The 24,609-nt window shown below is 34.8% G+C and overlaps 8 protein-coding genes and 1 long non-coding RNA gene across 10 annotated transcripts in view; 5 read left to right on the forward strand and 4 right to left on the reverse strand.

Annotated features, from left to right (window-relative positions):
• The window catches only part of LOC100640201 (probable cytochrome P450 516A1), a 6,002-nt gene extending 1,050 nt beyond the window's left edge, over positions 1-4,952 (forward strand). Inside the window, 5 exon segments of the mRNA XM_019996994.1 lie at positions 12-2,093; positions 2,344-2,439; positions 3,171-3,293; positions 3,345-4,009; positions 4,899-4,952. Of these exon segments, the coding sequence (XP_019852553.1) occupies positions 12-907 (896 nt within the window). The 3' untranslated portion in view covers positions 908-2,093; positions 2,344-2,439; positions 3,171-3,293; positions 3,345-4,009; positions 4,899-4,952.
• On the forward strand, positions 1,711-3,440 carry LOC100640326 (ras-related GTP-binding protein A-like). The gene is made up of 4 exons (XM_011405868.1): positions 1,711-1,983; positions 2,344-2,439; positions 3,171-3,293; positions 3,345-3,440. The coding sequence occupies exons 1-4, from the start codon at positions 1,711-1,713 to the stop codon at positions 3,438-3,440; spliced, it is 588 nt and encodes a 195-aa protein (XP_011404170.1).
• Positions 4,953-5,201: 249 nt separating the features above from the next.
• Positions 5,202-7,062, forward strand: LOC100640453 (cytochrome P450 27C1-like). Its single transcript, XM_003386864.2, has one exon. The coding sequence runs from the start codon at positions 5,315-5,317 to the stop codon at positions 6,878-6,880; it is 1,566 nt and encodes a 521-aa protein (XP_003386912.1). The 5' UTR covers positions 5,202-5,314; the 3' UTR covers positions 6,881-7,062.
• A 54-nt stretch (positions 7,063-7,116) lies between these two features.
• LOC109582346 (uncharacterized) lies at positions 7,117-8,969 on the reverse strand. The gene is made up of 6 exons (XM_019997010.1): positions 8,640-8,969; positions 8,260-8,595; positions 7,918-8,184; positions 7,764-7,864; positions 7,500-7,695; positions 7,117-7,456 (listed from the first exon to the last, which is right to left on the reverse strand). The coding sequence occupies exons 1-6, from the start codon at positions 8,746-8,748 to the stop codon at positions 7,293-7,295; spliced, it is 1,173 nt and encodes a 390-aa protein (XP_019852569.1). The 5' UTR covers positions 8,749-8,969; the 3' UTR covers positions 7,117-7,292.
• A 17-nt stretch (positions 8,970-8,986) lies between these two features.
• LOC109582345 (uncharacterized) lies at positions 8,987-13,327 on the forward strand. Its single transcript, XM_019997009.1, has 6 exons — positions 8,987-9,445; positions 9,500-9,775; positions 9,977-10,264; positions 10,320-11,510; positions 11,893-12,294; positions 12,498-13,327. Exons 1-6 carry the CDS (start codon positions 9,388-9,390, stop codon positions 13,127-13,129), a joined length of 2,847 nt encoding a protein of 948 aa, XP_019852568.1. The 5' UTR covers positions 8,987-9,387; the 3' UTR covers positions 13,130-13,327.
• Positions 13,328-15,004: 1,677 nt separating this feature from the next.
• Positions 15,005-16,277, reverse strand: LOC109582329 (ankyrin repeat domain-containing protein 16-like). Its single transcript, XM_019996998.1, has one exon. The coding sequence runs from the start codon at positions 16,223-16,225 to the stop codon at positions 15,269-15,271; it is 957 nt and encodes a 318-aa protein (XP_019852557.1). The 5' UTR covers positions 16,226-16,277; the 3' UTR covers positions 15,005-15,268.
• A 45-nt stretch (positions 16,278-16,322) lies between these two features.
• LOC105312882 (serine/threonine-protein phosphatase 6 regulatory ankyrin repeat subunit C-like) lies at positions 16,323-18,808 on the reverse strand. Its single transcript, XM_019996995.1, has 5 exons — positions 17,857-18,808; positions 17,716-17,796; positions 16,889-17,331; positions 16,393-16,837; positions 16,323-16,351 (listed from the first exon to the last, which is right to left on the reverse strand). Exons 1-5 carry the CDS (start codon positions 18,806-18,808, stop codon positions 16,323-16,325), a joined length of 1,950 nt encoding a protein of 649 aa, XP_019852554.1.
• A 755-nt stretch (positions 18,809-19,563) lies between these two features.
• Positions 19,564-23,232, forward strand: LOC105312884 (calcipressin-1-like). Its single transcript, XM_011405871.2, has 4 exons — positions 19,564-19,703; positions 19,752-19,925; positions 21,011-21,173; positions 22,817-23,232. Exons 1-4 carry the CDS (start codon positions 19,611-19,613, stop codon positions 22,960-22,962), a joined length of 576 nt encoding a protein of 191 aa, XP_011404173.1. The 5' UTR covers positions 19,564-19,610; the 3' UTR covers positions 22,963-23,232.
• A 430-nt stretch (positions 23,233-23,662) lies between these two features.
• Positions 23,663-24,274, reverse strand: LOC109582330 (uncharacterized). 2 transcript variants are annotated; one of them, XR_002185035.1, is made up of 4 exons: positions 24,218-24,274; positions 24,034-24,169; positions 23,816-23,956; positions 23,663-23,759 (listed from the first exon to the last, which is right to left on the reverse strand). It is a non-coding gene; the product is annotated as an uncharacterized LOC109582330 (long non-coding RNA). The 2 variants fall into 2 exon arrangements; XR_002185034.1 differs by lacking the exon at positions 23,816-23,956.
• Positions 24,275-24,609: the final 335 nt, after the last annotated feature.

Raw genomic sequence — 24,609 nt, forward strand, 5'->3', positions numbered from 1 at the left:
TTTTGAAGAAGGGAATCAAATGGCTGATGATTTTGCTAAAGCAGCAGTCAATTTCAATAATAACATAGGAAGTATGCTACAAGCATTACCACTGTATAAGCTGTATCCTACTGCACCATTTAAAAATTTTTAAAAAGCAGTGAATGATATGCATGCTATTGGAGAAAGCATGATGAAGTCCCGTTTCGAACAACTTCAGAAATTAGCTCAGGAAGGAGAAGTACTTAATGAAGAAAGGGTTAGCCTAATGGAGCATTTGCTGATAGAGGAAAAGCTAACTAAAGAGCAAGCTCTCTCGCAAGCATGTGATTTGCTCTCTACTGGCGTCGATGCCTCATCTAACACAGCAGTGTTTCTTCTCCATCACATTTCTAAGGAACCAGAACTGCAGCAAGCATTGTACGATGAAGTTACTAGTGTCTGTGGTTTAAATGGAGTACCTGACTTCAACGATTTCCAAAGGATGCCTCTAGTCAGGAACTGTATCAAGGAGACACTACGACTTTATCCAGCAGCACCAATTCCAAGACTGGCTCAAACAGATATGGTTATTCATGGCTACAAAGTTCCAAAAAATGCTTCAATAGTCTTTGAGCTTTTTTTGATTGGAAGAGATCCCAAACTCTATCCTAATCCAGAGAGTTTTAATCCTTATCGTTGGGAGGGAAAGAAGGAGCAAGATGGTCTCGTTACATTTGGTAGTCTCCCATTTGGTGCTGGTGTCCGAATGTGTTATGGAAGGCGTTTAGCTGAGCTAGAGCTTCACCTTTTATTGGCTAATATTTGCAGAAGATTTGTCCTTTCTACTGACCAGTCTTCTTCACTTAAGCTATTAAAGTTTCTAGCTTTAAAATCAAAAGATCCAGTTAGACTTCATATAAAAGAAAGAGAGCTTTATGACATTTAACTTTTAAAATGTATAGATCACAAGTTTTGTTGTTGCAATTTTGTGGTTAGCTAGATCTAGATCTAACTGCTGCAGTTTTGGGGGAGGTGCTGGGGCAAAATTAATAGTTTGATTAGATCTTTTTCTTTCTCTTTGGTAAGCCTTCATCGTGGTCCTCGTCTGCTGTTTACGGTCAATGAAGCGGATCCGTCTTCAGTCTGCCAAACCTTTCAAGCGAATTCCCGGCCCCAAATGTTATCCAGTGATTGGTGCTCTTCCAACTTTCCTGACCAGGATTACTAAGGAGAGGCCATTAGTAATTGTGTCTTTGGACTGGTTCGCTCACTTTATAAACTGATCATTCCTGGTATGAGCCTAGTATACACAACTAATCCAGGGGTATTCAAAGTAGTGGTACAGAATGAAGCCAGCAACAAATATCCTTTAAGAGGTTTTGGGTTTGAAGACAAACTTGGTTGGGTAAGTCATAAAATTGATGGTCCTCTATTCATGTTCCTCACTGGAGGTCAGGAATGGAAAAAAACTTAGATCAGCGATGGCAAAACTAGCAACACCTCATAAAGTAGGAACATTCTCTAATCAGTTGTATGATGCTGCTGAGGAGCTAGGAACTCACTGGTTGAGCAAGAGAGGAGAAGATTCATATATCACTGATATAAGAGATGATTTACAACAATGGGGACTGAAATGCGTCGTTTGGTTTGTGTTCAATGAAGATTTGCCTGTTTTCAAAGAAGGAAATCAAATGGCCAGCTAATGATTTTGCTAAAGCAGCAGTCAATTTCAATGATAGCATAGGGAATATGCTACAAGCATTACCACTGTATAAGCTGTATCCTACTGCACCATTTAAAAGTTTTTTAAAAGCAGTGTATGATATGCATGCTATTGGAGAAAGCATGATGAAGTCCCGTTTCAAACAACTTCAGAAATTAGCTCAGGAAGGAGAAGTACTTGATGAAGAAAGGATTAGCCTAGTGGAGCATTTGCTAATTGAGGAAAAGCTAACTAAAGAGCAAGCACTATCGCAAGCATGCGATTTACTGTCTGCTGGTGTTGATACTTCTTCCGATACAGCCGGTAGTGTTTCTACTCCATCACTGATGTTTCCAAGGAACCAGAACTGCAGCAAGCATTTTATGCTATACATAAAATGGATCTTTTACCTGAAGACCAGAGGCAAATGGTATGTCATATGATATTGATATACATGTACATTATGAGTCGCTCCTTTCTCCATTCATTTCTTTTATTTCTCTCTCTCCCTCAATCTCTTTTCTTCTTTCTCTCTGTCTGTCCCTCTCTCTTCCTCCTCTATCCCCTTTCTCTCTCTCTCTCTCTCTCTCTCTCTCTCTCTCTCTCTCTCTTCAACCCTCCCTCTCTTTCTCTCTCTCTCCCTCCCTCTCTCTCTCCCTTCCTCTCTCTCTTTCATTTAGATTTATGAAAAGAGAGAATCTGAGCTTGTTAAGAGATCGTTGCCCCTTGAGTGTAAATGTTTCAAGACATCAATATGGGATGAGACACTTTACAAGGTCAGAAATAGTGATGTAAAAACCTATTAAACAATATTAAAATTAAATATAATTATTATTAATTTAATATAATTAATATTATTCTACAATATTAACCCTATACATGTATAGCATGACACAATGCTAGGTTTCCCACAAAGCATTCTAAGTGAGCTAAGAAGCATGATACATGTACTTAAGCCTAATAGCATATACATGTACATGATGTACATGAACATGTTGAGCAATTTTAAGAATTTATAAAAATCCAAATTAATTGGAATCAGCTTAAACTTTTTAGGCAGCATTAAAACTTGTTTGTGTATTACTGTGTTGAGAAATTATAAAAATGGAGAAGTCTTATGAGTCATTTTTGGCAAAATTTGGCCTGATTTTGAGCAACTTTGAAATTTTTTTAAATCTAAATTTAATCTGAGTCAACTCAAATTTTGTACACAAAATAGGAACATGTATATCTATCAGAAAAATTAGAAAATTGGAGAATTTTTTCCTAGTCATTTTTGGTGAAATTTGGTCAAATACCCTGTACAGGGTATTTGGCCTAATTTCGGAGCAAGTTTAAAAATTAAATTTATGTACAGTACATGTATTACCAGCTATACGGTATTGTTGTTTATTATTAATTTTTTATTTTATTTTCAATATTATTAATATTAATTTATTTTCAATAATATTGTTTCATTTTCTATTATTATTATTATTATTATTATTATTATTATTATTATTATTAGGCCTGGTCTCAAATAGTCCATCTCCTCATACCTAATGTCAATACACTTGAGATGCATCTTGACAGTTTTGCTGGTATTCTTGACGCTGATGAGGTCCTCCTCTTTGAGAGAGCCACCTTCCTGGTAAGTGGATATTATCATGTGACTCGATGATGTCATATGATGTCATTTTAGGTCATAGCTCATTCTGTGAAGAGGCAACATAGTGACATTCATAGATTTGAAAAAATTAGTAACATAGTCAAGCAGTTTAAACTGAGTTGCAGGTAGTGACAGTTAATTTGTGTGTGTTCTCTCACTCTCTTAATTTCTGTAATTGCTTGCCGTCAAGGCTTTTTAATTTCACAGACTTTAATTTTATTAAAACTGCCAATCATTACAATCGTGCATGCTTGGTAATACACATGTGAGTAAAAGTTGACAACTCAACAAATCCTTTTACACGTAGCTCTTTCACTTTCTCTCTCTTTCTTTCTATAGTGCTTAAGATTAAATTGGTAGATTTCAAAATCAAAATTGCCAATCATTATGACATGCTTGGTGAATATCGCTTGCATTAAAATTGGCAAACCAAAAAACCCACAAATTCTAAATAGTAAATTTGCCAAAATGCATATAAGACTAAATCACTTTACAGTGCATTTACATGTTCATGTACTGTATCTGTTAATTTCTCTTTATCTCTTCCCCCTCTCTCTCTCACCTTTTCTTTCTGTGTAGCAAACTTTAGACTCAGTTCCAGAGCATGGAAGTACTACGGAATTCCCAGTTCTCTGCATTTATTGATGTATTTACTCCAAACACTTATGTAATGGTTATCATGTCTGACCCAACCATACGTAAGTCAAACTAACAATTCAGTATAACAGACAGTGTCCTTGCTTGCATGGTGAATGACCAGTATACATGTAGTACATGTACAAAAAGCCCTCCTCAAATAAACTCCAGTCACTAAATGCAATGTACATACATGTAACTACATATTATACTGTACAAGATGATTTATAGGCGAGGAGTTAATACCATATAGCTTGAAATTTTTGTCGGTCGATATTTTCGTGGTTTGCTCCTAGTGGGGCAATTCGTGGTTTAAATTTCGTGGTTGACAGTTTACCACGTTTACACGTAACCACGAAAACACGAAATTTACATTCCATGAAAATTTCAAGCTATACGGTATTAGTGATACGTGGTTTTTTTAAAGAAATTGCGAATGTAAAATCTGCCATTTTGTTTCAATCTGAGCATGCTTAATGGCATGTGTAACAAAATTGCCATTATAAAATTTGCCAATTAACTTGCCACAGGCAAATTCGCCAAATATTACTCTTGCCAATAAATCATCTTGTACGGTACATGTACTAATAATGAAGGGTACTATAGTAGCTGTCATTTAGTGTAACTTTTCATGTAAAATCGTCTAAGTTCTGATGGGTTTAGTCCCACTTCTTGCCATTTCAAATTCTATTTTATGGATTTTTCTCCAATAACAGAGTAAATGCTAGGTGCATTCAATTGAGCAAATACAAAGTACAGCTTACATGTGTAGCTCTTATAACAGTTCTTGTATCAAATGTTATTTGGTTTTGTTGTTTGTTTATTACCAATAAAACCTTTTACTCAATTTACATGTACATTACATGTACATACACTTGATGCATCAAACGACCAATTAATTCTATTTAGATTCTATTATTTCGTATATATAATTTTCTCTTTTCTAACTAGCGTCTGCTGTTACTCTTGTTAATGTAAAAAACGCTCGCAAGCATTTTGAGAAAATTGAGAAGATGGAAGGAGGAGGAGGATCCATACCACCACTGTCCTAACAAGAGACTATACTCCCTCTCTCTCTCTCTCACTCTTATCCTCTCATTATTGTTTTAATAATAATGTGGTTTATAATTACAAAAATAATAATTATTGCTGTGAACAATTATTTCGAAAATTTTAACGATTTGCTGTGCTGTAACCCAGCTCTAATCTTTGTATTAAAATAATCACAAAAATATTTTTAAAATTGGCCTCTTATATCACCTCAACATGCACCAACCATACTGACATGTTTGTTCAATTAGTTCCAGATAATTGCAATTTTGTGGTTTAATCTTCTGCAGTTTTGGGGGGAGGTGCTGTTCGGAAAAATGAATGGTTGGAGTGGTTTAATCAGAAGATCCTTTTCTCTCTCTTTGGCAAGCCTTCATCGTCATTCTTCGTCTGCTGTTTACGTCAATGAAGCGGATCCATCTTCACTAGCTTTATGGAAGTCTGCCAAACCATTTAAGCAAATTCCTGGCCCCAAATGCTATCCAGTGATTGGTGCTCTTCCAACTTTCCTGACAAGGATTACTAAGGAGAGACCAATAGGAATTGTATCTTTGGACTGGTTCAAAGAGTATGGCTCACTTTATAAACTGATCATACCTGGTATGAGCCCAGCTTTATTTACAACTGATCCAGATGTATTCAAAGTAATGGTTCAGAATGAAGCCAGCAACAAATATCCTTTAAGAGGCTTTGGGTTTGAAGACAAACTTGGTTGGGTTAGTCATAAAATTGATGTTCCTCCATTCATGTTCTTCACTGGAGGTCAAGAGTGGAAGACACTTAGATCTGCAATGGCGAAACCAGCAACACCTCGTAAAGTAGCGACCTTCTCTAATCAGTTGTATGATGCTGCTCAGGAGCTAGGAACTCACTGGTTGAGTAAGAAAAGTAAAGATTTTTATATCACTGATATACGAGATGATTTACAACGATGGGGACTTAAATGCGTAGTTTGGTTTGTGTTCAATAAAGATTTGCCAGTTTTTGAAGAAGGGAATCAAATGGCTGATGATTTTGCTAAAGCAGCAGTCAATTTCAATAATAACATAGGAAGTATGTTACAAGCATTACCACTGTATAAGCTGTATCCTACTGCACCATTTAAAAATTTTAAAAAAGCAGTGAATGATATGCATGCTATTGGAGAAAGCATGATGAAGTCCCGTTTCAAACAGCTTCAGAAATTAGCTCAGGAAGGAGAAGTACTTAATGAGGAAAGGGTTAGCCTAGTGGAGCATTTGCTGATAAAGGAAAAGCTAACTAAAGAGCAAGCTCTCTCGCAAGCATGTGATTTGCTTTCTGCTGGCGTCGATGCCTCATCTAACACAGCAGTGTTTCTACTCCATCACATTTCTAAGAAACCAGAACTGCAGCAAGCATTGTACGATGAAGTTACTAGTGTCTGTGGTTTAAATGGAGTACCTGACTTCAACGATTTCCAAAGGATGCCTCTAGTCAGGAACTGTATCAAGGAGACACTACGACTTTATCCAGCAGCACCAATTCCAAGACTGGCTCAAACAGACATGGTTATTCATGGCTACAAAGTTCCAAAAAATACTTCAATAATCTTTGAGCTTTTTTTGATTGGAAGAGATCCAAAACTCTACCCTAATCCAGAGCATTTTAATCCTTATCGTTGGGAGGGAAAGAAGGAGCAAGATGGTCTCGTTACATTTGGTAGTCTCCCGTTTGGTGCTGGTGTCCGAATGTGTTATGGAAGGCGTTTAGCTGAGCTAGAGCTTCACCTTTTATTGGCTAATATTTGCAGAAGATTTGTCCTTTCTACTGACCAGTCTTCTTCACTTGAGCTATCAAAGCTGCTTGCTTTAAAATCAAAAAATCCTGTTAGACTTTGTATAAAAGAAAGAGAGCATGTCTAACATCTACTTTTAAAATTTTTAAGAGGCTGTGATTAGTAATTATTTTCTAATTTTGATTGTGTCATTTAATTGTACAAGTCATTTACTAGGCTAATAAATCAAAAGAATAATATGAATAATTTTGTGAGGCTTTTACTCTCGGTTTGGTTTGTGATTTAGTTTTTTTACAATAATAATAATAATAACAATAATAATAATAATAATAACAAAAATAATAAATACAATGATAATGACAATAATACTAATAATTATTCTGTATTAACTTATAATAATAGTATAGACATGCCTGAAATTACATGTAACATCAGAATTTGGAAGTGCATGAATGTACATAATTTGTATTATATTTAATTAGCCTTCATTGTTTGCATGCAATAGCATTAGCGTAAGAGCTCCGCCCCTGGAAACATTTTTAGCTTTTCCTCTGGCTCCTGTACTTACATTGGCATACAATGATGGCTAACAGTATTACAATAATGAACAATATTATGATTAGTAATACAGAAATCCCTATCCATAGTAAACCACCATTTTCACGTGATTGACAATAATATTCAGAAGTCGTTGTATTGTTATCTGCAGTACTATAAATATATAAATTATTGCACACACAACATACTTATTTGCTCTCCTGCAATAAAATCATTCATTTGTGTGATTGTAAAGTGATACCTCTCATTGTAATTAAACCCTGATCCAGTCCATTTTGTTTTATCATAATCAGTTATACAATATGATACTTCTCCAGTATTGGAACTGTATGATATGTTATAGAACTGACTTGGATGTTTCACATCTGCATGATCTGATGATTCCTGCATGAATTGTTAGGTAACATTATGAAGTTATTCATAACAAGAGTATAATAATCAAATAATCTCACCAGTGTTATATTCAGTGTAACATTAGCACAGCAACTATTATTCTTACAAGGATCAGTAGTATTAGCTGTACATACTGCAACATTCTTCACTTTAATAGTAGCTAAAAATCAAAAATAAATGGCTAAATGTTTGTTAGTGAGACATATACCCTACCAAGTGTGAATGGTTTACTGATAGTACTTTGCTTTTCAGCCCTTCCCTTAACAGTGTATGTATAGGTTACATTTTCCAACAAATCACTTGGCTTAATGTGTAAGGTTGTGTTGCTTGTATTATACATCAATTCATCAGTTGATGTACTATTAAGAGTCACATAATACTCTGTGGAGGTACAATTATTCTCAGTGTCTTCCCATTCTAAAATAACTCCACTTGCATTGAAGGCAGTTGTTAAGTTTGTTGGTGCTCTTGCATAATAACCTATTAATAACAATAATTTAACAAGCAAAACATTGACGGTATCAATTAATTCTCTTTACTTTAAAACAGGTTTACCTATGTCAGTGATTATTGCAGTTTCATTGTCCACTTCATGGCCATCTTGACATACAATTAGAATACTCTCAGATGCATTCAAATGAAATATCAGCCTTGAGCTGTTATCATCAGGATCATAAGTAAAAGTGTATCCCTCACATTCTGTAGTAGAACCATTTCTAGCTTTATTGAAATTTACAGTTTTGACATGTATCCAGCTTTGGTTACTGGATCCTAGTACTCTATAACTGATGGTCCAGTCTATTACTCCAACACTTGTTGTACAGTTACACTCCACTCTGTCTCCAGCACACACACTTCCATTAGTATATTGAAATCCAGTCACTATACCACCTATGTACACATCAATCATAATTATAAAAATGTTTGAGGCTTACTTGCTAACCCAGTACAAAGTAATATGAGTCCTAGTAGCAGGGTTAAAGCCATCATAATATTTTTTGTAAAAGATATCACGAATTCCAGCTGAACTAGTTGCATTGTCATTGTGTCATACACTATAGTGCCAGTTATTTTATATTAGTGCAGGATTGTTACATGTACTACCACTGACAATGTCGTCATTGTCGTGTCACATGATAAATGTGATAGTATGAAGTAGTGAAGTGTCAGCTTGCATTGTCATACTATAATAGTGCAGCGTGTATACTGTTATTATTGTCCACTTGACATGATAACAGGCAGAACATAGTAGTTAAAGAAGTATTTCTTAAAATTTAGCCTTATTTGGTTATTATTTTTTGTCAAAGTTTACACCGGGTTTTTCCCAACCTCAATATAACAATAGATAACCCTATTCCATCCTTATATTCACACTAATAGAAAAGTCTTAACTGGTGCCATTTGTTGCATATATATACAATTTAGTTCGGCATCCACTAGATCAATTGCCATGGTGATACTATCCAATGTTGCCTAAAATAGAGTCTCTCCACTACTCGGCATTCTGCTCCACCACAACAAAGGTTTGGTCACCATATGCAGCAACAAGCATTGACACTTCACCATAGCCATAGCTACCTAGCGTGTGCATGAATGTGCATACACAGTACCTGACAATGACGTCATGAATTAAGCAGCCCCACCCTTTAATACTTCTGCAAGCCAGCAATTTGAACAAAATTAATGGCTACTAAGAGCAACTCTCTTTCTCCTTCTGTCTCCACTTCTCCTTTTACTACAAGTAATATTGACTAACTGCAGCACACTTGTATATCTTATGTTTTCTTACTAATAGATCAACTGATTGATGTTCTTAATCTGTTGAAGAGATGTGGTTTCCCTCAGGCAAGATGGCATGAGCTGGGACTGACACTAGGACTACACAAGAACACACTGGACATCATTAAAAGGGACAGTGTTACAACTTATGAGTGTCTGACAGAGTGTCTCTCCAAGTGGTTGTCCAGAGCTGATAATGTTGACAGTAAAGGTGGAGCTACCTTTGACTCACTGTCAGATGCTCTTAAATCTATGAATGAGAATGCTGCAGCTGACAATTTAGATCAAGAGAGTAAGTTAATATCACCAATTGTGTATGATATTGACACCTCATACACGAGTGTTTTTTAGTAATTATAATATTAGACTATACTGGGATTCATAGTAGCATACCATATACAACGACAATAAATAATTTTAAATAAATGAATAATATTTTGTTATTCTTCTGGGAAATCATATCACCGGTTGTAAATTCTATTGTTAACAATAGGGCCAACTCCTCCTACTAGTACAAGCAAGCCATTGATAGGAGGTCCTCCACTCTCTCCTACTGCATTAATTGATATACTAGATGATAAACCGACAGTACCTGAATTGATAGAGTTTCATGAGTTATTGATCAAAGGACAACTGGAGGAGTCTCTTTTTGATGCTGATACTATAAGAAAGATTAGAAATGCTGCTAGTGCTGATGAAGGAATGTTACTTCTTAGCAAAGTGTTTGAAGAACGTCCAACACTGCTACATAAAATGAGAGAAGCTACTGAAAAAATAAAAGGTATTATATGTATTACAAATAACAGTTTACAATGAAATGATACAACATGTAATAGGTTCATCACAAAAGAGTGAAATGACACTCAAGACTTCTCCTCCACCAGTGCCTAAACCACGCAAAAAATCACTATCTACACCTCTAGCCCTGCCACCAAGTCCAAGACGTCATAAAAAATTATCTACAGAGACACCCCCAATACCAAAACCAAGAAGTAAAACTGCACCATCACTACAGACACATCAAGTATTAGGAAATAAAGAAGGCAGCATATTAAGTACTGAGGCTGTGCATGGATCACCAGGACAAGTCCAGCCATTACGCCAATTGCATGTTGAACCCCACTCTAAACCCACTGTGATACAACTCAGCTCAAAGGAAGAGGTTGCCCTCAGCATTGAATCACTACATCACCAGTTTATTGGTCTTGTCACTAAAGTCAGAAAACATTTTATTGAAATTGTCTCCAATGAGAAACTACAAGCAGATGATATTATATATCATGCAGAAGAATATTTGGGGCAAGGTTTAAAGTTATCAGAAATTAACATGCACACTATATTTGATGCCATTAGACCTCATTACAATTTCTTCAATTTTGGATTGCTCAAGAGTTTAGCACATCATTTCATCTCCTCATCAGATGATATTCATGCCAAACTAACAGAATACATTGAAAGTGTTGATAAATTCTCAGAATCATCACAATTGAAGCACATACGATCAGCAATCAAAGATAAATTATTGCCATTACCAGCAGCAACCTCACCAACCACTAGTGATCAAACAAAACCAGTTGTTATTAAACTGAATGACAAATGGGAAGAGATGACTCTGAAAAATTTTGAAAGAGTTCTTCAATACTACTTTGGACATTTAGTAGAAGATATTTTCACTATAGTGGAAATTGATAGAGGCTCCATCATTATTACACTAATAATACCAACCTCACTATCACAGCCTCTTATTGATACAATCAATAACAAAAGAGATTCAATGAGTAGATTAGGAATATTGGAAATAGCTGTTGACAATAATGCAATTCCTATCAGAAGAGAATACAATAACAATTTTGATGTTTCACTCCATGAATCAGTTAAAGCTGGTGATAGTTTCGAAGTATCAATGCTACTGCAGTTAGGAGCTGATCCTATCAGTAAAGATGAGAAAAGAAAGAGTGCAGTAGAGATAGCTAATGAAGGAGGACACCGTGGCACTCAAATAAAAGAAATACTATTAACTAGTGGAGGTGAGTTAAATATATAATACCCACACACACAACACACACAAACACAGCTAGTATCATGCTAGCAATAATACATGAATACACTAACTGACCAATATTGAATAAATACCAATAATAATTTTATTGGAAAGTGTCACAATACTGTATCTTTTGCAATTGTGGCAAATTCTTTTTTATCAAAATTAATTATAGTATCATGAGCTACCTGTATGAATGCATGTACATGCATGTGATTGAATTCAATATGCAATTTTTTTAACCACTTCAACTATTAAAAAATAGTGAGAGTAAAATATTGAATATAAATACTATTACCAGGGGGTATGCACAATTAAGTGTAGTAGTCAACAATAAGAGAATTTTTAAATAATTGTTTATTGTATAGAGAAGGATCAGTGTACACAATCACCAACAGCAGAATCTATTTACACAGTGTGTCATGACTATCATAAGTTATGTGTTGATGACCTTTTAGTCAGTGAGGGAGAGCAAGTGGAAATATATGAGAAGGAGAGTAGTTTTAAGTGGAAAGGAAGATCCTTGGTGTCTGGTAAAAAGAGCCTCATTCCTAGTAGTTGTGTTTACTCCTCAATTTACTCAAAGTTGGAGTCACTTCAATTGTTAGAGTTTATACTGTCAGTGAAAGAAGTGTTCCTTCCTATTCTACAGAAGATAAGGAATAATTTGTCTATTAATAATGAGAAAGCTTCTCTTTTCTTGGAGGCTATTAATGATGATCCTATTATGATATCTGCACTGAGACAAGACAAGGAACAACATGATAAAAGTAAAGAATATGTGATTACTGTGATATGACCATGCAATATAATTACGTTCTTGTCCCTACCTGCACATGATGCATTGTGTGTGTGTACATTGTGTGTTGTTTATTGGTTGTAGTAAGTTGCTTGTGTTTGTATATACACATGATGTGAATATGTAGCATGTATATACATGTATGTAAGTATAATCCTTTGGTTTATACAATAGGAGTCACTAGCAGTGTGAAATGGAATGGTGACAGTGTATTCCTTACCTATCCATCTCCAGTGCAGTGTAATGAAGTCATTATTAGTAATATTAATGAAGTGATTCACCTCAGCCACTCATCTACTAATAGTACAGTATCTCTATTATCATCAACTAAACTGCATACACTAAGCCTGAGGAGACTTGAGATATGGTACACTCCATTAGCTAATGATTGTATCCAGTACTTGTGTATACTACTGACTAATAATAAAACAATGCAAGAACTAAACATCAGTCTCCACTCAGTTAGTGATAGAGGAGTTACTAATATTTGTCAAGCACTTGAACACAATTCTACACTTACCTCATTAGTTCTTTATGCTAATCCTCTCATCACTTCTACTAGTGGACAGGCTCTTTCTCACCTCCTCCTCAATAACTCATCACTGGTTGAACTGGATCTAAGGTGTACTTTATTGTCTATTGAGTCAATACTAATCATCCTAAATTCATTAATGGATAATAACAACATAAGGAAACTTTGGTTAGATGAACGACACAAAGTGACTTGTGTTAATACTTACCTTAACTATCACCTCATACAAGACAGAGTAGCCTGGTGCATATCAGACAATTCAGACTTCATGTGAATGTATTACCATCACACATGAACATCTCTTGATCTCTCATCAATCTCTCTCTCTCTCCTTCTCCAGTATATACTGTACAGTCCTTCTCTTACTGACACTGTCTCTCTCTTTGTTGTCATTATTTCCCTCTCCTTTATATCAATCTGTTATGTACTAACGTGTCAAGAAGTAGACAATAATTCACAGGTTGAAAAAGAATTGTCTGTATACTCAATGGTATAGCACATGCAATAATAAACATGGTAATAACTACAATAGTTACTAAGCTAATCATAAATCAATTAATTACACAAAAATACAACATTCCTCCTTCACTATAGACAAAACATGCATGCAATAAAACATAATTTGCAAGCATTAACAAGAATAATAATAGAAAAATAAATAAATAGCCAGAATAACAATTAAAAATCAATCCTAGATACTGTGGAGGTCTACGTTTGGGAATAACAACTGTTGCACCAAATTAAACCAGAAATAATGAGAGAAGATGTAAATTTAATGTACTGTATATCCAGTATCCAAAAAAAGACTGTATCAATCGGAATTCTTGGGGCTACTGCTATACATGTGTCAATCAAATGCTTTTATTAAATAGAAGCCTGTTGATATAAATTAAAAATAAGGATTGATGATATTACCAGTACTACATGTATAGTCACATTAGACACATAATACTAGAAACTAACAGGAGTGGCCCATGAAAAATACATAGACTACAATGTGTTTTAATAGCATTTATTAGTAGGGGGTTAGGACATGTACATGTAGAATAGGTTGGTTGTGTATATCATATACATGAAGTGTTTCTCTTTCAGGGTTGTATTTCATGGTGGAGGATTCCTTCTTGATTCATAGCTTGTGAAAAATGTAATTTTAATCGGGATTGGCTCAAAAATAATGCATCAGTAAACTTAATGTATGGAGTAATAGTCACTGCTAGCAATTCTTAAAATGCTCATAACTTGGAAACTATTTGTTAGAATCAGCTTTAACTTTTTACATTGCATAAAGACATCAATATGTATCAAAAATAGAATAAAAATTGGGGGTGATTACATAGCCATTTATATAATATAGGGTATTTTTCTAAATTTTTGGTATTTTCTTAAAATGGCCGTAACTTGAAAATATGTCAAATTAGCTCAAATAAAAATTGGGGGTTATTTCAGGGCAATTTTTTGGAAAAAGCCAAGGCTATTATAGGCTTGAATATTCGGTATCTTTTTTAATGGCTGTACATAACTTTAAGAATCAGCTCAAACTTTCTACACAACATAAGGCTATCAATATGTATCAGAAAATGTAATAAAAATTTGGGGTGACTTAATTTAGAGCCAATGTTTTTGGAAAAAACTATAGGTTATATACAGCCTTGGTATTTTTCAAAAATTAACCTATTTTGTATAATGCTTATAACTTAAAAACTATTAGTCAGAATTAGCTCAAACTTCCTTCATAGCATAAGACATCAATATTTTTCAAAAATTGGCTAAAAATGGCAATAAATAAAAAAAATTTAGTCAAATGAGCTTATTATTTTTACCATCATCTACAAATTAGCTACAAAACACCCATAATTTTTAATATGTTATAAACAGTCTTTATTAAGTTTAATAAGTTAGGGTCTACTATAGTACAATACTCATTATTACGAAATACAGTACTAGCCAGAATTAATAATCATCATTACCTGGAATGCCTATTATTTTTGATCAGTGCACATGATTGAAAGGTATATAGCCTGTAGATTACATGTACTATCCAGTGTGTCGTGGTTTGGATTACTTACTGTATTTGTGGTAATGATACTTTTAATAAAGGTACAATACATAATAAAGTTGCATACCAATAAAAAAATTATTTCTTATTCAATAGGAAGAAAGTGAAAAATATAAGTTGAAGAGTAATCAAAGAAATTAAGAAAAGAGAAGTTCAGCTATTAAATCCATATAAAAGTAAATTGGTGAATATATTGAGGAAGTGTATAACATGATATTATAGGTATATACATTAGTATGGTGATAAGGTGTAATAATTATAATTGTTACAAAAAGTAGTATGAAGGTGATAATGTTGGTGATAAGAGGTGCTAAAATTGTGATGGTTAGATGGTATTGGCATTAAGGTAGCGAGCGTTTAAGATATGATATCATGTGTTTCCAGGCCAATCTGTTGCTGCTCGTGTTTCTCGTGATGAGTTTCCTCCTTCATTCTCTTTTCTTCCTTGATCATATCAAATATCATATCATTGAAAATCTTTTGAAGATAGTTAGCTAATGCTGATTCAGGATTAATTGCTTTAGCTATATCAATATCATGTGGATAAGGTTTTAAACCAAATTCAACAACTAAAAACCTAACAAGCTCTAAATTAGAATTAATAGTAGCGTAATAAAGCAAGGTTTTACGATCGGCAGTTTCAGCTAGTGCATTACAATGAAGATTAATTAAAAAGTATTGTACTAGCTCTATACTACCAGCTTCACATGCTCCATGAACTGAAGTGTATCCATTATTATCAGGATCATCAGGAGTACAGGGGAAGGTCTCTATGAAATACCGTACCATACAAATATTACCAGAACGAGAAGCATAATGAAGAGGAGTATGACCAGACTTGTCTTTAGGTGTTGGGTTAGATGTAATATTTGGTTCCAAATACTGGTATAGATAAACTCTTTTTATTAAATGTAAGCAGGAAACGCCATCTTTATCTTCTGATAAAGGATCCAATCCATGTGTCTCAATCAATGTTTTTACTATTCCAATATCTCCTTCCTCACATGCTGCATGAAGTAAACCACGTCCTCTATTATCCATTACATTAACACCTTGAGGATAAATACTGATCAAATAATGAAACATATCAATATGACCATTACTGCAAGCTGTATGTAATACAGTGGATCCTTCATCATCGTTAGCTGTAAGGAGATCATGATGAGTAGAACTACCAGTGACTGAAAACAGTAAAGCTGCAGCAATATCCTTATGACCAGAGGCAGCTGCTAAGTGTAATGATGTCTGTCCTTTCTTGTTAGTAATTAATAAGTTATTGTTAGACAGACTGGTTTCTAGTAATAGCGACACCATATCCTTTCGTCCAATCCCACAAGCAAGATGTAATGGTGTATTACCATCTTTATTTTGTACATTAATAAGTACAGCATTATGTGGATTATTGTATATGTCATGAGGACTGTCTAATAAATGCTTTATCTCACGTAACCAGACAACACTCATTGAGGGTATACTCTTACTCAGTAAATATTTTAATATTTCAAACTGTCCAGCTGCAACAGCAACATGTAGTGGTGTACGGTCTTGACAATCAACTACATTAGGATTACCATAATTGTTATCAATGAGATACTCAAGTACATTCAAGTGACCTCTTTCTGCTGATATGTGAACTGCTACAGACCCTTCATCATCAGTAGCTGATAGATTACACTTTTTACTAATAAAATACTTAATAACTTCTAACTGATTGAAGTACACTGCAGTAAGGAATGATGTACGACCATGTTGACTGTCAGGTAGTTCAATTGATGATGGTATGTGTTCTATAATGTACTGGATCAAGTTCAATCTTCCCTCACTACATGCTAAGTGAATAGAAGCCATTCCCTCATCATTCACGGCACAAAGATCTAACTGATGATTCTCTACCAGATGCTTGAGTATAGGAAGAGAGTCACTGTACTGACAGGTAATGTGAAGAACTGTTGATCCATTATAAGTCTTAGCTGCTACATTACACTGAGGAAGACTAGTGAGATAAAGTACAACAGAAACATGGCCTCCTGCACATGCTCTATGAAGAACTGTACTACCATTATCAGTAGTAGTGGCATTAACATCACAGTGATACTTGTTGATCAGTTCCTGTAGACAATTTAGCTTACCTCCATAAGCAGCTGCATGAGCTAGTGTGTACTTGTTATTGTCAGTGTGATTAGTAATATCCACACTATACTCCTGACTGTACCATTCCAATATATGAGTATGACCAGCCTTTGCTGCTGCATGTAATGCTGTCAAACCAGAACTATTACTAATGATAGGCTCAAGCTTGTACTGTTGTATCAATAATCGTACCAAATCAATATTACCTGATGAAAAGGCATCTAAAACACAATTTCCATATTTGTCTAAAGCAGTGACATCACATTTTAAATCATCAATCAGAAAAGTTACTAAGTAAATATTGCCACTATAACAGGCTAAATTTAATGGTAGTATAATCTTAGAATGTAGCAAACTAACGTATGTAGGATATTGATGAACTATATGCTTAATTAAATGGCTGCGACCTTTGAACAATGAAAAATGGCAAACATTCCAACCACTGTCATCTGTTTGGCTCAAGTCACATTTGTAATCCCTCAAGTATAATTCCAGTAATAAAACATCGCCAGATTCAGCAGCATAATGAATTGGTAGCTTACCATTACTGTCAGCTTGATGAGGATCTAACTGATAGGTAGTTATTAACTCTTTAACAAGAGATAAGTTAAGAGACATTGAGGCATAATGTAAAGCAGTGAGGCCATTCTTAGTAACTGCAGTAGGAGACAAACCTTGTCCAGTAATAAGATAATTAACTAAATCAAAGTTACCACTCCATGCAGCATGATGTACTAACATACGTCCTTCATTATCTGTTTTATTAATATCACAGTGTTGTACCTCAATGAGATATTGAGTGATATCAATATGACCATGACGACAAGAATAATGAAGACAAGTCATACCGTTATTATCAGTGACAGTAGGATCACTGCTATGATCATAAATAAGATATTTAACAGAATTAACACTACCTAACGAACAGGAGCTGAGTAATGGTGTACAGCCTTCATAATCAGCATCATTGGCATTGAGATTATACTGAGATATAATATAATTCAATACACTGGTAGAAACTGACCAGGTAGCAAAGTGTACGGGAGATAATCCTCTATAATCTAATGAAGAATCAATGCCGTATTCTTTTAATGCTTTCATAATCAAAATGCTATAGCTGTATGATGCAAAATGAAGTAATGACTGGCCATCACTTGTAATGGCATTGATGTCAAAGTTGGGGCATGTTTTAGCTTTCATCAGAGTAGATAAAAAAAAATTAGCTCTCTGATTAAATTTATGACAGTCAATATTATGCTTTATCATGGTAGTTCCATTGATATATATACGTGCTGTATTATGTTGCACAAAAAGTCTACTGCACACAATACAAGCAGCTTCAATATGCATAGATGCATCACTTGCATAATGTAGACATAACTTGCCATCATTATCAGTAACTAATAATGCTTCATTACCTTGAATACTAACATTATGCTCAACAACTGATGATGAAGCAAACCATGAAGCAATATGAAGTGGAGTACTGCCTTTTCGACTCTTCACATCAATTGCTATCTGATACTGATCTAGAAGGTACTTCAAAAGCTTAACTCCATCAGACATGCATGAATAATGAAGTACAGAAAAACCATAAAAATCTGTTGAATTTAGTACGAACAGATTTCTTGCTTCAAGCTTTCGAATTAATGCTAATTGACCACTTTTACAAGCTAACAAAGACAAAGATGCACCATTACTATTGTCTTGTGATGTGTTACAATTTCTCTCAATAAAGAACTCGACTAGGTCAGAATGGCCCCCCATTGCTGAGTACAGTAATGCGGTGTTACTGCTACTGTCTGGTTGATCAGGAGGAACGTGACACGTGTCTACTAGATATAGTACTATACATAAGTAGCCTTTATAAGATGCCATATGTATACTAGATACACTATTATCATCACCTTCATTAGGATCAATACCATATTGATGGATGAGTAGTTGAAGGATCTCAATGTGCCCACCATATGATGCTGAGTGTAGTGGAGTCCAACCATGAAGACCACGATGATATGTGCTGTAGCCAAACTTATCAATGAGCCATTGTACTTCATCTTTTAATCCCCTCCAAGCTGCTTCATGTAGTGGTGTACTGGTATTCTCATACCATAATGGATCATACATGTCTACAGTAAAAATTCGTTTAGCATTTGTATGTGCATTGGAGTTTATCTTACCAATATTAGTACATGCATGCTCAATTTCTTTTATTGAAATCTATAATGTGTATGCATATATAATAATAATATACACACAAAGTAATTGCATCTATTTTCAAACGTAATGAAATGGCAAACGACTTCCAATGTGCAGAAAGTGGCTTAATTTTATCATAAACATGATGAAACTGGGTAATATCTATGTAATGACAGATAATGCAACATTTCACTCATTTAAATACCTATTAAAAACTCACTTAATTCTTTGTCACAAACATCAATAAATTCTGAACAAGAAGAACCCTGCTCCTGCTTCTGCATGGCCACACTTCGGTAAAAAATTAATACTAAAAATGAAGGAGGAGCTAGATAAATATGCCCTGCCCAATGCCCATGCCCACAAAAGCATGGCTGCTGTCAAGAGGGAACTTCATGATAAGTTTTGGGTGGTCGGTGTACCTCCAGTAGTCTTCTCTGAGGACCCTATGGTGTCTCTAAAGGTGAATAGAACTTTGAAAGTATTTTATTTAAGTTTTTTTTTCTTATAGTCCGAATTCGAGGGTATATTTCGTTGCTACAGCCCAGAGGTTCAGTTTAGCTACATCAAGCCATTGTCTCGTGTACTGGTCTCTTATCCGGATGAGGAGAGCGGGCAGAGAGCGCTCGAGGGATTGAAGAAGACAGAGTTTCACGGAGCAGACCTCAAAGTCCAATCAGTTAAGGTGAAAAATTGAAAATAAAATAATACATGTACTGTACATGTACTGTACATGTAAATACTGTCTAGCACTTGAGAAATTTTGGAGGGAGTTAAATTTGGCAAATTGCTAAATTTTAGTGATTGGCGGATTTTAATTTGGTGAATTTGTGGCTACATGCCATCGAGCATGCGCATAATTGGCTAAAAATGGCAGATTTTTATTTTGGTGAATGGCTATCAAAACGCCAAATTTGCTAAATTTAATTTTACCTTTATTTTTGTATGTATAATTACATGCACGTGTATGTGCATAGTGCATACCGTATGGCCTCTGTCAACAGACACTTTCTATAGCGGACACCACAATTTAACTGACAGCACATACATGTACATGTACATGTACATGTAGTGTACCAATTACATTCCTTACTGTATAGAATATGTTAAATATCTTATCATTTTAGGAATTTATAGTTGATGTTTCAGATTATCATTTTTTTGTGATAAAATATTTACTTTTGTATAATTATGATTTTTTGTAAATTTACATTTATATCTAATTATACTTCTGCAACCATATACATGTACATGTACATTGTAATTGTTTTCAGCAAAATGTCACACATTCATGTTAGTACTTGTTGAGTGAAGGAGTAATGCGTAATAATATAAAAGGATTTATTGTTTATCGTTAACACTTTAGCAGTTAACATTGTCAATAATTTGTAAAAAATGTTGTTACTGATACAATGAAGTTACATTCTTACTTTCACCTCCTCACATGTACACGTACATGTACATGTACATGACATGTACAAATCCCACTCACCTCATCACATCTCTCTCTCTCTCTTTTCCTCCCCTCCTTCATCCCTTCCTCTCCCTTCCTCCCTCCCTCTCCCTCCCTCCCTCTCTCCCTCTCCCTCCCTCCCTCTCTCCCTCTCCCTCCCTCCCTCTCTCCCTCCCTCTCTCCCTCTCCCTCCCTCCCTCTCTCCATCTCCCTCCCTCCCTCCCCCTCTCTCTCTCCCTCTGTCTGTCTATTTGTCTCTCTCTCTCTCTCTTTGTCTCCCCTCTCTCCTTTTCTCTTTCTTTTCTTTTTCTCTTTAGCCTGTTACTATAGGAGAAAGAAAATTAAGTTTGCCGGCTCAAACCAATAGATTCTTTATATCTCCTCCTAGCTCTCCTCCTGTTGGATGGGAACCTGTTGAGGAGCCTCCTCCTGTTGTTGACTATAATCTATTATCTGCTCTCTCTAGACTTAGGAAACCTGGTAAGAGAAAGGAGGGAAGGAAGAAAAGAGAAGAGAAGGCATATATGTACATGTATTGTATGCCGTATGGTTGGTAATTTTTGTGGGGTATTAATTTTCATTAATTTTGTGATGCATTTTATCCATGAAATTTTAACCCCTACTACCCACAAATGAAAAACTAATTAACGGGGCCGGCCCATGTAGAGCTCTAACTACTACATGTATTTTCAACTATAAGCCATGTATTGGAAGCTAATGGTGTTGATCCAAGTTTACTAGCTGCCAGCCATAAATATTTATACTGAAAAATATTAGCTTCTAAGGAAATTTTGGAAAAAAATGTGAAATATTGGACCCTCAAAAATTACCAATGATACAGTAGCTGGTAATTTTGGATGGCAAAATTTTGGCAATTTTGCAAGTTTTAATTTGGCAAATTTGTGGCCATGTGCCATTGAACATGCTCAAAAAGGGTCGGCTTTATACTGGCAAGTGTGTGGCTATCATTTGCCAAAATTCCCCCATCCAAATTTACCACAGCTGTACATGTACATGCATATGGTACTTGGATGACACTTATTTTACCAAACTACATTTCTACCATGCCTACTTGCAATTGACCAATCAGATTGCATCATATGAGGTAAATATAATCGCTTATTTACCTCGCCAAGGTAAATATGGCCAACTTATTAAAGTCGTCAAACAGGTTTTCTTAGTTATTTACCTCGCGGACAGCCTGGGAGCAAACAGGTTTCTAATTATTTACCTCGAAGCATAGCTATGGCATCTGGAGTAATCATTTTTAGCAGAGAAAGCAGCAAAGAACATTGAAAAGAAAGAAATAGAGCCTCAAAAGCATTGGGCCATGTGATAAACTTCTTAATGGGTGGAGTGGAATTGGAAAGGCGTGTTCTGGGCGTGTTTTACTGTACACACGTGGCGCGAGTGGAGAAGAGATTTTCCCGTTTCTTTTAAGAAGATACAAAGAAGTAAAGAGGCTTTTTGCTTTTATAAAGTCTTGCTAATCATGGGTAGTTTCTTAGCTACAGATTTGGCATGGTAGAAGACTGTTATACACCTCGGTCTCGGTTGCTATGGGTTTATTTACCTCGGGACTGCGTCCCTCGGTAAATAAATTCCATAGAAACCTCGACCTCGGTGTATAACCTATACGTAAATTTTGGCTTTGATCATTCCCCTGAAAATAACTGTATTGCAAATAGCTCAAATTCACTACAATTAATATAATATTATTTATTGCCCACTAATAATTAGTGGTGGGCAATACTGACTAAAATAGATTTGATCCAATACTGATCGATATCAGCCCACATCCGGAGTATTGATACAGTTTTGATACAATATTTAAACCACACATATGGAGTCACACCTCTTATTATTGACAGTTTTTTGTCAATGTTGTCATGCATGTGTATCCACGTGTGTGTATTATACGTTACTAACTTATTAAAATTTTCTTTATTAATATTATTTAACCTTAATAAATGGGCGTGATCAGCGTATTGATCCAAATTTCTTCAAAATTTTGATACCAATACGAATCGATGCTGTAAAATATCATTTGTATTGATAAAATATTGATATATCTCCCACCACTACTAATAATATTTCATATTGTATCCCTCTATTGTTTATAGGAGAAGCTCATGAAGTTTTATCTGGTACAACTGAAGCCCCAAGCATTGTTGTGATTGGTTGTGAGGATTCTGCTGCCAAAGGGACACGCCCAAACATTTCATCAGCACGTGCTACTGAGACAAGGATTCCACGTCCATCACAATAACAATGAGTGTGTATGGGTCTTCTTTATAATGTACAATTAGAATCAGTAGATGGAGCAGACACAATCTTTTTATCATCACTTTTAATCATATTAATTGTAATCATTATTTTGTACTATCATCATTAATTGTACTATCATCATTAATTGTACTATCATTGTTAATTCTAGTGTAGTCTGGTAACTATTTCTCTCTCTCTATTAAGTGCATTCGGCGCATACATCTATGACTCATTTGTTTAAATTTTGTTGAATAATGAAGTATAAAAATTGTACATGTTGGTTTATTATAGTTTGATTGATAAACTAAAAGACTGCTAACCAGTTACTGGCTATGTTTTGGTTATCTATGATATTACAGACTCATGTTTCTACTCATGTCAATATCTTACCGGTATTTTCTTTAATGCCATATCTGGCTTATGTGGTGATAATTGGTTGAGCAAGGTGATGTATTATAGTAATGTGTAATAATGATTGTGAAATTAAGATGATATTCTTGTTTACTGTACCTCTTTGATATGAGAATGTATTATAATTAGATATTCCTTCTCCTAATTCATTAACTCCAGTTATAACATATGTATAACGATGAATAAATAAATTATTATCCACAAGCTGGTAACTAGTATCATATACTGATACAGTATCCACTAGACTACCAGTAACAGCATCATATATTCTTAGTATATAGTATAGTATGGATACTCTATCATCAACTGTAGGAGCAATCCATGTTATATCAATTGTAGAACAGTCGTCAATTGATGAGTTAATGTTAGTAACTGGTCCAAGATAACCTAAAAGCGTATAAATAATAATTTTACCTGGTAAACTAGTCTATTATTAATCTTACCAAATTCAAAAGGTGTATGCAAAAATTCTCCTCCGTTATTACCCAATTATACATTAACAATAAATGTATTTAAATTATTTGGTACAGTTATTACTCCAGTAATCATCAGTTGATCATTAACTTGTGTTGGTATACTGGTTACTGTATTGTACCACATTAATATTCCATATAATAACATGTATAACATTAGGATAATCACCACTACATAGCTTACTGACCTATAAAGTGTAATTCATGGGCTCCTGATTCATTGATTGATTATGACTATTTTGCTTACATTAACACTGATATTCAATGATATTATTTGTCCATCAATTACTGGTACCACTGATACAGGAGGAACAGTGAGAGGAACTGAAAGATTCACTGAGAACATACACATGAAACCATAATAATGCTAACCTGTTTCATGATAAAAACTGATAGTTTTTAGATGAACCTATTCCAACATCATTACTTGTAATAGGAGAAACAAATACATTATTTAATATACAGGGATCAGGATTAGTAGCTGATAATGTATAATTATTATTAGTAGCAGTAATGTTCACTGATCCATTGACTATATAGTATCCAGTGATAGGTACATTATCCAGTGTATAAGGAGCTGTCCATGTTAATAATACACTGGATCCATTAATAAAGGTATAATCCAGATCACCAACACTATCCAATAGACCTAAAGATGTGTGGAATAATTACACAATTTAACTGATAATTTAACTGACATTGTTAGTATAGCATTATCACTTCTGATGTATTACACAGTTCCTGGATCAGTTAGTAAAAGCACT

Source organism: Amphimedon queenslandica, unplaced genomic scaffold (assembly GCF_000090795.2).
Source record: "Amphimedon queenslandica unplaced genomic scaffold, v1.1 AMPQUscaffold_13389, whole genome shotgun sequence".
NCBI lineage: Eukaryota > Metazoa > Porifera > Demospongiae > Haplosclerida > Niphatidae > Amphimedon > Amphimedon queenslandica.

What these genes read in the sequence shown, in the direction of transcription:
- LOC100640326 (XM_011405868.1), top strand. Translation starts at nt 1,711, where the DNA reads ATGCTACAAGCATTACCACTGTATAAGCTGTATCCTACTGCACCATTT. An exon ending in TTGATACTTCTTCCGATACA is followed by an intron (nt 1,984 to 2,343) that starts GCCGGTAGTGTT and finishes TCTTTCATTTAG; the next exon opens with ATTTATGAAAAGAGAGAATC. An exon ending in GGGATGAGACACTTTACAAG is followed by an intron (nt 2,440 to 3,170) that starts GTCAGAAATAGT and finishes TATTATTATTAG; the next exon opens with GCCTGGTCTCAAATAGTCCA.
- LOC100640453 (XM_003386864.2), top strand. Translation starts at nt 5,315, where the DNA reads ATGAATGGTTGGAGTGGTTTAATCAGAAGATCCTTTTCTCTCTCTTTG.
- LOC109582346 (XM_019997010.1), bottom strand. Translation starts at nt 8,748, where the DNA reads ATGACAATGCAACTAGTTCAGCTGGAATTCGTGATATCTTTTACAAAA. An exon ending in TGCAATAATCACTGACATAG is followed by an intron (nt 8,185 to 8,259) that starts GTAAACCTGTTT and finishes TGTTATTAATAG; the next exon opens with GTTATTATGCAAGAGCACCA. An exon ending in TTACACTGAATATAACACTG is followed by an intron (nt 7,696 to 7,763) that starts GTGAGATTATTT and finishes CAATTCATGCAG; the next exon opens with GAATCATCAGATCATGCAGA.
- LOC105312884 (XM_011405871.2), top strand. Translation starts at nt 19,611, where the DNA reads ATGGCTGCTGTCAAGAGGGAACTTCATGATAAGTTTTGGGTGGTCGGT. An exon ending in ACCCTATGGTGTCTCTAAAG is followed by an intron (nt 19,704 to 19,751) that starts GTGAATAGAACT and finishes TTTTTCTTATAG; the next exon opens with TCCGAATTCGAGGGTATATT. An exon ending in CTCTAGACTTAGGAAACCTG is followed by an intron (nt 21,174 to 22,816) that starts GTAAGAGAAAGG and finishes TATTGTTTATAG; the next exon opens with GAGAAGCTCATGAAGTTTTA.
- LOC109582329 (XM_019996998.1), bottom strand. Translation starts at nt 16,225, where the DNA reads ATGGTGTCGCTATTACTAGAAACCAGTCTGTCTAACAATAACTTATTA.
- LOC109582345 (XM_019997009.1), top strand. Translation starts at nt 9,388, where the DNA reads ATGGCTACTAAGAGCAACTCTCTTTCTCCTTCTGTCTCCACTTCTCCT. An exon ending in CACTTCTCCTTTTACTACAA is followed by an intron (nt 9,446 to 9,499) that starts GTAATATTGACT and finishes TCTTACTAATAG; the next exon opens with ATCAACTGATTGATGTTCTT. An exon ending in AATACTATTAACTAGTGGAG is followed by an intron (nt 11,511 to 11,892) that starts GTGAGTTAAATA and finishes TTTATTGTATAG; the next exon opens with AGAAGGATCAGTGTACACAA.
- LOC105312882 (XM_019996995.1), bottom strand. Translation starts at nt 18,808, where the DNA reads ATGGGGGGCCATTCTGACCTAGTCGAGTTCTTTATTGAGAGAAATTGT. An exon ending in TTATCTTATTACTGGACAAG is followed by an intron (nt 17,332 to 17,715) that starts GTTTGTCTCCTA and finishes ATATTTACTTAG; the next exon opens with TAACTTTTCTGATTGATGAT. An exon ending in AATATTAAAATATTTACTGA is followed by an intron (nt 16,352 to 16,392) that starts GTAAGAGTATAC and finishes TGGTTACGTGAG; the next exon opens with ATAAAGCATTTATTAGACAG.